Consider the following 10,158-nt stretch of genomic DNA (forward strand, 5'->3'; position numbering starts at 1 on the left):
CAAAGTTCAGAACAGATAAGTGTGGGGGCGTTGTAATGTTTTAGCCCCAAATGCCCAATCCAAAACTTGACACTGAACTGAACTCTCATATTCTGTTTCCTTTCTGCACCTTCCCACAACACTCTTCATCCTCTTAGTTCTCTCACAAAAACTAAACCAACACTAATGATTTCTCTGCTACCCTGTAACACTTTTCTTCAAACAACCTTTGTCTTCAACCCTTCAAAGCTTCCAAGCACTACCCAAACCCATGCATGCTTTATTCCACAAACCAAAACACTGCACAGAAGAACACAAGTGAAATGCAGCGCAGGAGAAAACCAGGGTGAGAAGCGTGCGTTTTTGTCACTGGAAGAAGCTGGTTTGGTCGAGTTATCAGGCTTGAGTACACATGAACGTTTTCTATGCCGTTTAACGGTAACTCTCTTAGGTCCATTGTTTTTCCGTATAAATAAAGAATGGTTTTTTAGTTTTTTTGCAGTGTAATACATGTTCATTAAACTGTTGAAATTTTATTTATTTGTGGTGCAGATATCATCCCTGAACTTGCTAAGAGTGATATCAGAGCAAGAAGGGTGTCCAATCGAGGAGCTCAATGCCGCCAAGGTTTGTGATTGGTTCCTCAAAGATAAGCTCAAAAGAGAACAGAACATAGGCTCTGCGGTTCTTCAATGGGATGATTCCGAGTTCCAATTTTAATTATTTAATACTCTTTCCCTTCTTAAGTCACGACTTTGATTGGATTATGCAAATCGAGAAAAGGGTGCGAATGTTTTTTAGATATTCAATTCTGATATTCTCATGGTAAAATGATTCGGAATATGTTTTTGCATGTCGCTCAAATATGTTCTTCTGTTTTTTCTCCTCTTCATAGTTATTAGATTACAATTTCAACCAGTGCTATTTTTGAAGGAGTTTCCTAGTTGACATCGTTGGCTTCCAAAATCTAATGATTCGTATTTCTTTGACATGACTTTAATGAACCTGATTCATTATTCTGTAGGGATATCTTAATTGGAAAATGCTATGAAGACATAGCACACTTCCAGATTGTGTTGAACAAAGAAAGACCAAGATCATAACACTTCAAATTGGACTCAAAATAGCATTAGAAACATAGCTTGTATGTGCATGTTTCTAGTTTTCTGGTGTTTTCGTATGATTAATGACAATACTACTACACATTTAACTGTGTGTGCATGTGTTTAATGACAATTTTAATTTAAGAATTAGGTGTACGGGCATGTTTTGTTAAGAATCCAAATGAGTCGGAAGGCTCTTATTAGCTAAAAATAGTAAGATGAATAATCTATAAGCAGAAAAATCAATAAATCTATTATTTTAAAAATTTTGAATCGAATCTTATTCTGTGTTTGATTACTTAGTGTATTCATGAGCCTATATGTTTCTAGTTATTTGGTATCTTGGTTCAATGAAATGTTCTATCAGATGTAACTGTATGTGCATGTTTATAGATTTTAGTCTTGTTGATATGTTCAATAACAATGCTTTTAGTTTATTAGTGTTGAGAGATAGATGAGAAGGGTAAGATTTTATTCTATTCATCAAGCGGATTCTGTTACATTAGTATTTCTTTGTTTCATAATACATTTTGTTGTTCTTTCCTACGTGTTTTGTGTTCTTTCTAAGTTATGTTTTGTTTTGCTGGGATGTTGGTTTAACCACTTTTCTTGATATATCTTTCTTTCATCTCCTTGGTGTATCTCCTTCTGATTCTTCTTTTATCTTCTATTATAAATGAATGAAAAATGGAGTTGGTTAAATTGTGTATGATTCTGATATGGTCAAAAACAATCTTCTTACAAATATGATTACACCAGAAGACATTGTGAGACACATCTTGATTTCAAAGGAAGCCTTTGAAACAGTTTCCGAATGTTTTAGATAAAAACACTGATAACTCAGTCTTATGAATGTATAACAAGTTCCCTGCAAAATAAAATTGCATGTATCAGGGTGATCATATTTTTTTGGATCACAAGCATCCTAGCTCCAATTTTCAACAGCAACAACAGCAATATATTATGTTCTGAATCGGCAATAATCTATGTCATATATTCATTTATAAAGCGTGATGAAATTGGTATTACAAAATTTATGAAACTTATATAGTTAATAAAATAAAATTATTAATTAAGATAAATAATAAATAAAGATAATGTTATAATATAAAATGATATTTTTATTAGAGAAAAATAATGAAATAAAAAATCTTTTAATGTAAATAATCTCAAAAAACATAATTTTTATTTAAAAAATGCTGAAGTTTATTTTTCAAATTTGTATTCTTTAACTTTTTTACGACCAATTAAATAAGGCTGAAGAATGTCTGTCACCTAGGGTACAGTCACGTGAGTGGGTAGAGAACGTAGTGTGCAAAATTTGAAAAAAAAAAAATAGCAGCAAAAGTGACAAGAAAGTTAGAAGAGAAATATTTGAACCCAAATTATGTGGAAAATAAGAAAGCCTATAACACGTACCCTCTCTATTGCTCCATTTAAAATGGAATCATTACATTTGAATAAAGTAACAAAAGTAACAGCGTTTATCAGACAATAGCCGGTACTTCTGGATTCAGAAAGATTCTTCAAAGCATGTCAATTCAACAGTATATATATAGTGACGGATCTTGACTAAAAATATTGGAGGTGTCAAAATAATATAATTTTAAGATTATTATATTTTTTCATTAATATATTATATTTTTTCATTAATATACTGCTCTAAATAATTTGACTATAATGTTTCAAAATATATGAAGAAATATAATATATTTTGTTTACATCAATAGTTTCCTTTTAATATCACTTTTTAATAATGAATTTATTCTTTTATTTTTTATTAATATATATTTTTTGTACATAATATTAAAAAATAATTTATCATAATTTAATAAAAAATTGAGGCACATAATTATTAAAAGAAAAATATATTATAATTAAGTCACAATTAAAAATCAATTATGAAAAAAATACATGATACATTTTTTTATATTCGTAAAAAATGAATAAGCAAAAAGTTGATGAGATAAAAAAAATAATGTTTTCATTATCAAGTGAGACAAGAAAGGAAGATGATAAATCAGAAATGAGAGTAAAAATAATTTTGTGTCTAACTTTTTTTTCTTAAAATATAAAAATATATATATATATATATATATATATATATGAGATGAGAGATTAATACAATTTGTGAAAAAACTAAAAAGAAAATAAGAAGGAAAATAAAAATTATATTAATAAATATTTGGTTTAAGTACTCTTTTGATTTATGTTTCCTTTAACAATGTTAAGTTGGTCCTCCAATTCTTTTAGTCTCAATTTGGTCCCAAATTTTTGAAAAATTAATGCAATTTGGTCTTTTACTTAAATTTCTTGAAACGGGTAGATGATTCTTTCATTAAAATTGGAACTCTTAATATGAATGATTTACTTTTTGATATGATTAATATAATCTCAGTGTCAATTTCTTGACAAAAACAGGAACCAAACAAGAAATTAAATATAAATATTTTTATTCTTTATTATCTATTAACATTAAATATTGTACTTTATAAAAGAAATAAAACCATTTAATTTTTATTAATTCCTAAAATATATTACCTAAAATTTAAAAAATTCAATAAAATTTTAATATTATATACATATATATATATATAATTAAAAAAATTCAAAATTTAGGGAGGGCCTCCCCGATGAACATCCGCCCCTATATATATATATAATCAATTAAAATATTACATAGAATACCAATCTTATAAAATAAAATATGTATAATAAGTTTAATTAAAAATATTTAAAAAAGTGACGTGACTAATGAATATAAAAAAAAGTTAAAAACTTAGGATTAAATATTTTTTCTTTATTTTTATTTAAAATTATTTTATTTAATTTTTTTTTTTGTTTTGGTCTAATTTAGTTATTTAATTATAAAGATACATGAATTTATTTTTTTAATCAAATTTGTTAAATTTATTTAATATTTCAAATGCGTCTGATAATAACATTTGAGTTATTTATACTCTTTAATAATTTTAAATTCAATGTTAGTTGAGATACGTTTGATGAGTTATTTGTCAACAAAAAAATCAATGTTAGCTGAGAGATGTATTTGGAATAATAAATAAATTTAACAAAATTTGGTTAAACAGACTAAATTCACACATTTTTAAATTGAAAAATTAACAAAAAATTCAAATAAAGACTAATTATATTGTTCACTTAAAGACCAAAAATAAATATAACCCTAGACTCTCCAAAGATTATGTTGCAAATGTTTCAAATTTAGTTCATAATACATATTTGAAATTATTTTCGTTTGATATTAATGAAAAAAATGACATTTTATAAAAGAAGTCATTGCACTATGTTAGAACTAAAATTATGTTCATCAAGATCATTATTCATATTTTTCAAAAGAACTAAAAGACAAATCATTTATTATTTTAAAATGCATGTTTATATGTTAAAATTAAAATTTGAGACATGTAAAGAATACTTATTACTTTTTACGACTAAAAAAATATCAAATCCAATCCTATTATATAAGTTTTTTTTACAAAATTCGAATATGGAATTGAGACTTGGAATTGAGTGTGTGTTTGATTCTACATCTAATTGTTATAGAATTTATTAGAATTGATTTTTTAAAGTAAAATTAATATGTGTTTGATTTTTAAAATTAATTAATTTTTTTTAAAAAAATTACGTTATTAATTCTTGCTTATACGTTATTGATAAATTGATTCAACTGAAATCGATTTTTCAGTACTGAACTAAACACATCCTAAACTTTTTAGAAGAAGTGTTCGATTCAAGATATAATTTTGATACTCTTGCACTCTTGTCTATTCTGGTTGAAGAGATTCACTATATAATCGCTTAAAATATACCAATATTATATAATATATTTATGGTATTTATGGGCCAACTTTATTGGATATCTGTGATTTTTTTTTTTCTGATGATTGTACAGTATATATAAAAGATTTATTAATTTCTCTAAACTTTTTCTTATTTCTTCTACTAGTACTGAGGTTATTATCCTTGTCTTTGTTTTTTACTTATTAATGGGAAATAAGACTAGACGTACTTTTTCTTTTGAACATCTTTTTTATCATTTTTCGATGGTAAAAAATCTCGTGCAGTGTATCTTTGTCAAATGTCTTTATCAAATGTACTTCTTGCTCAATGCCACACTCTACACACTCCCATTTTTTCTGCATCTCTTTTCACTCAAAATAATAATAATAATAATAATAATAAATATATATATATATATATTGGGTCCCACATCATTTTTTACTTTTTTTTTTCTTTCACCTTTTCCATTTACTTGAAGCCTACCAAAATGTATCTTTTCTTAGCTTTTGTTTCTTTGTTGTTTTGGTTGATTATGTGGAATGAAACATGTTGGTTGGCCTATATAGGTTTAACTTTTTCTGTCAAAACATCACATTTTACCAAGGACCTAATGCGATATAAGATATTGAAATGATGAATAATCTCATGCGATATATATTATTGTATGTGAGTTTTTAGTTACACAGATGATTCTAAGCAGGAATACATACAAAATCACTAGCGATTACGTTGATTTATCAAATTGTAATGCAAAATATTATTTTTCTATCATTTTATATTAAGTCAAGCCACTCCTTTTTAATTAATGTGATAAAAAAATAATAATATTGTGAATCCCGAAATAACCTTATTTTAATTTTAATAAAAATTAGTATGAATTAAAATTGAAAGATGGTTGATTATGAAGTTATAATATTTATGTTTTGGAAATTATATTTTCAAAAACAAACTTTAAATTTAATATAATCACTATAACATTTTGTAGTCTAGATCATAATAAATTAGACAGTGATTGAATAAATGTGGCTCAAACATATAATAAACAACATTTTTATAAATGTTGCATAAATATCATAAAAGCTGTTACTTTAAATTATGTGGACAAAACCAGAAAAAAATGTGGTTTAAAAATGTAGGTAAAGTCTAAAAATTAACCTGAAAAAATTATTGTCAATTGTGAATATTTTAAGCAACGGTTTTAAAAGTATTATCGTACTAAACAGTTGTATATTACCTGTAGCTATACTCACCTATACCACGTCTACAAATATGTGTTATAATATTTAGATCAGGATTTTTATAATTTAGATTACAATTTTATGTCGTTGTTTAAAGTGATTTTTGTTGTAATGAATCAAATAATTAATTACAAATGATATTTTTTCTCACACACCAAATATATCTCCCTTGATTAAATTACTTACATTATTTTACCTTATAATTGGCGTGTACATTTATAAATAATCAGATATATTATGTAAATGTTTATAAGGTTTAATAAAATTTTATTTCATATTTCTTTAGTTTTATATCATTTTTGAATTATATAATAACATGGTATTATATTAATTATGTTTCTTTTTTTCTTTCACTACAAAAACAATGTTTGATCAACAAAAAATTTCGATGATCAAAAGTTGTTAGTTATTATAGTGATCAATTTATAAAATAAAAAATTACTGATTACTAAAATAATCACTATTATAAATAAAAAATTATAGTTGATCTTTAAATTAATTTTTAAAATTTAGTTATCAAGATTTTAGCTACCAAGATTTTTGTTACCAAAGGAATTAATTTTTAAGTTAGTCTCTAATTAATTAATTAGTGATTAATTTAACGATTAATTATAATTTTTTTATTCATAATAATAATTATTTTAGTAATGAATAATTTTTTATTTTGTAAATTAATATTTAAATTGATTACTATAGTAACTAAAAATTTATAACCACTAAAATTAGTACTTTGTTAACAAGACATTTTCTTATAGTGTTTTACACTGATACATTAGTTGAGGGAATTTAATTTAATATTTAAAAATAAATATCAAACGCAATTAATGTCTAAATCTAGCTTTGTAGTATGTTTAATAATCATAGTATTTTATTTTCTATAGTTATTTACAATTTAACTAAGAGCCAGACATTTAATAAAAATTATTTTCACTACACTTTTGAGTCATCTTCATAAATCGTTAGAAAAGGGAGTTGAAGAAAATGTATTCAACCCTCGAAGGTTAAAAATGGTAAAGTCTTAAATGGATTGAATTAAATATTTATTTAATCAATTTAATCTCTCCATATATATACAATTAAGATAATGGGCAAAGTAATAATGAACACTTCACACATTATTAAACCTTTTACATATTTACTCGAAAAACTATATTATGTCATAAATACTTTATATATGTATCTTACATTTTCTATTTTGTAATCGATTAAGTAGTTAATATTATATTACAATAATATTAAAACAATAACAAATAAAAATAAATAAAATTTCACCTGTCTATTCTCTTCAACACCTCAGGTAACAGTTTCATATTGTCTATTTAAAGAACAAAACCCTCCATGTAGAAGAAGCCAAAATCTTTTGTGAAAGTTGAAACAGTGCGAAAAAAAAAATGAAGGTCCTCTTTCTGTTCGTTGCTACAGTTCTGGTAGCATGCCATGCCACAGACTACCAGATGTACCCTCTCCGATTGAAAACCGGCCATGTCGGGCAGTACTCCACGGAGGTTTTATGCGCAAGTTGGAGGCTTGGCGTGGAAGCAAACAACCTCATCAAATGGAAAACCGTCCCAGAAACATGCCAACAGTTCGTAGCAGACTATGTTCTAGGCGATCAATACAGATCAGACTCCAAAACTGTTTGTCGTGAAGCTTATTTTTACGCCAAAACCCTCAACATCACTGACAAAGACGTATTTGTGTTCGACGTGGACGAGACTCTGCTCTGTAATCTCCAATACTATTCCAAACATGGGTTCGGGTACGTTTAAAGAAAGTGTTCTTTGTTTTACTTTGTTTCATGAGTTTCATGTTATGTTACGTATTTTCACAGGGTGGAGCGGTTTAATGCTACAGCGTTTGCAAACTGGGTTGCTGAAGGAGAGGCGTACGCGCTACCTGAGACTCTTGTGCTGTACGACAAACTCCTGTCTCTCGGCATCAAGGTTGTGTTTTTAACCGAAAGATTGGTTTCTCAGAGAGCTATCACTGTTGCCAATTTGAAGGATGTTGGATTTGACCAATGGGAGAAGTTGATTCTGAAGTGAGTTTCGTTTTTTCATGAGTTGTTCTTGTGGAAACAGATTTTGGTGATTAAAGTTGCGGACTTTAACATAGCGTGTTGTGTTTTGGTTTCAGGGATCCAGCTGCGTATGTTGGGAAATCAACACTTACTTACAAAGCAAGTGAGAGGAGGAAACTGGAGGAAAGTGGTTACAGAATCATTGGAAATGTTGGAGATCAGTGGACAGATTTGATGGGAAGTTTCAGAGGTTTAAGGAGTTTTAAGTTGCCTAATCCCATGTACTACATTGGTTGAGACCTGAAACCTTAACCTAACTTGCTCCTAAACCTATGAAATAAGATATGTAATGTGCTGATGAAGAGGGTTAGAGTAGGAGCCTAACTAGCTCTTTTGCATGACTTTGTTTAATTCTGAGTAATGTTTCTTGATACTTTTAGGTATTTGTCTTTAAAAATTATCTCTTTCTTTTAGTGGAATTAAGTTTTGAACAAAAACAAAACAAAACGAAAACGTTTGTTTAATGCTAAACCTAATGAGAATCTTTAGAACATTCTTAAACATAATATATATATATATATATTTGAAATTATATCAATTTAAAAAGTGAACTTCCTTATACAGTTTCATCACTCTTTAAGCAAAGTAATCTTTAATTGATTAAATGAAATTAGAGTGTTGAGTGTGAAACTTATTTGGTTGTTATTGCACTGCATCGAAAGTGGAAGTGTGAAAAATGCGATTACACGTTTTTGTAGCTTTTCCTGTGTAAATAAGAAACAAAAACTACTTTCTTACGTTAGTCTTTTTTTTTCTCTCAAAGTTTCTATTTTCTATTATCTGGCAAAGACCGTGAAAGAGAAATAAAAACTAAACAATTTTTATTTAAAATGGAATTTAGCCATTTATATTTTACTCATAATCTATTATATTACCATTTACTCAATTTAATGAGTATTATATACAATTTTAATTTTTGTAAAGCACGAATTGTCACAAAAGTATTAAGTTTGAATTTTTTGTGTTGGTTTTAAACTTTTCTGGAATAAATATCATTAAAAACTGAAAAAGAAAACAAACTTCTTTTTTCTCTAGTTGTTAATAATGTCTTAGCAGCAAGAAAGTGAAAAGAAGAAAAAATGGTCATGCCCCACCATGAATCGTTCCATTTTGAGCAAATTGAGAAGAAAAAGTTACACAAATTTTTATATACTTTTCCGATGAGTATATTTTCTGTCCGAAAAATATTTAAAATCATTACATTTCCATTGCTGATATATTCACATTGTTGTATCTTCTTAAGGAGAAGTATTTCAAATTACTGATATCATTCTACACGTAATCTCATTCATCATAACTGTTTAAAGTTGATACTAAGAAAATAAATTTACGAATTTTTTATCTTTATTCAACATATACACTCAAATTTTTTATCATTAGTATTCTTACTATATCATAAAAGAGAAAACTGTACAGAATAAAACAATCATCACAATTAATTATTTTGATAACATAATAGATTAAATGTCTTTATTTTAAAACAAAACCCTTCTGTTATTAACATTTTGATTATGTTTGTATTGAGCCTATTTTTAACTTTCTGATACTTTTTCGTCCCTTCTCACGTGAAAGGATTTATTTATATTCAATTTCAATTTTAACTTTTTTTTTTCTTTATATTCAATCAAATGACAGTTACCAATTTTTATTTCCCAATAAAATCACTAGAAAGCAAATTTGCAAATAATCTATATCAACAGTATTTATTACAAGATTTGTTCATCATTCAGAATTCATAAGGACAATTCAGCTATTAAGAATGGAATGCACAATCTGAAATAATATGATTAATGCTAAAAACTCGGTTTTAAAAAACTAAAATCTATTTGTAAAAAATATTGTGGAATATTAAAAATCTACTCAAAATTCTGGAAATCAAATTCCATAAGTACTTTTTCAAAATTTAATAAAAATGAGATAAATAGATCTAAAAACTTAAAAACCCAGTAAAGATCGA

General features: G+C 26.6%; 2 protein-coding genes across 2 annotated transcripts; both read left to right on the plus strand.

The window, feature by feature from the left end:
• The first annotated feature begins 15 nt into the window (after nucleotides 1–15).
• Nucleotides 16–1,784, plus strand: LOC114166612. Its single transcript, XM_028051363.1, has 2 exons — nucleotides 16–417; nucleotides 532–1,784. The coding sequence occupies exons 1-2, from the start codon at nucleotides 166–168 to the stop codon at nucleotides 697–699; spliced, it is 420 nt and encodes a 139-aa protein (XP_027907164.1). The 5' UTR covers nucleotides 16–165; the 3' UTR covers nucleotides 700–1,784.
• A 5,670-nt stretch (nucleotides 1,785–7,454) lies between these two features.
• On the plus strand, nucleotides 7,455–8,580 carry LOC114166399 (stem 28 kDa glycoprotein-like). Its single transcript, XM_028051125.1, has 3 exons — nucleotides 7,455–7,880; nucleotides 7,953–8,162; nucleotides 8,258–8,580. The coding sequence occupies exons 1-3, from the start codon at nucleotides 7,513–7,515 to the stop codon at nucleotides 8,436–8,438; spliced, it is 759 nt and encodes a 252-aa protein (XP_027906926.1). The 5' UTR covers nucleotides 7,455–7,512; the 3' UTR covers nucleotides 8,439–8,580.
• The last annotated feature ends 1,578 nt before the right edge of the window (nucleotides 8,581–10,158 follow it).

Source organism: Vigna unguiculata, chromosome 10 (genome assembly GCF_004118075.2).
Source record: "Vigna unguiculata cultivar IT97K-499-35 chromosome 10, ASM411807v1, whole genome shotgun sequence".
NCBI classification, from domain to species: Eukaryota; Viridiplantae; Streptophyta; class Magnoliopsida; order Fabales; family Fabaceae; genus Vigna; species Vigna unguiculata.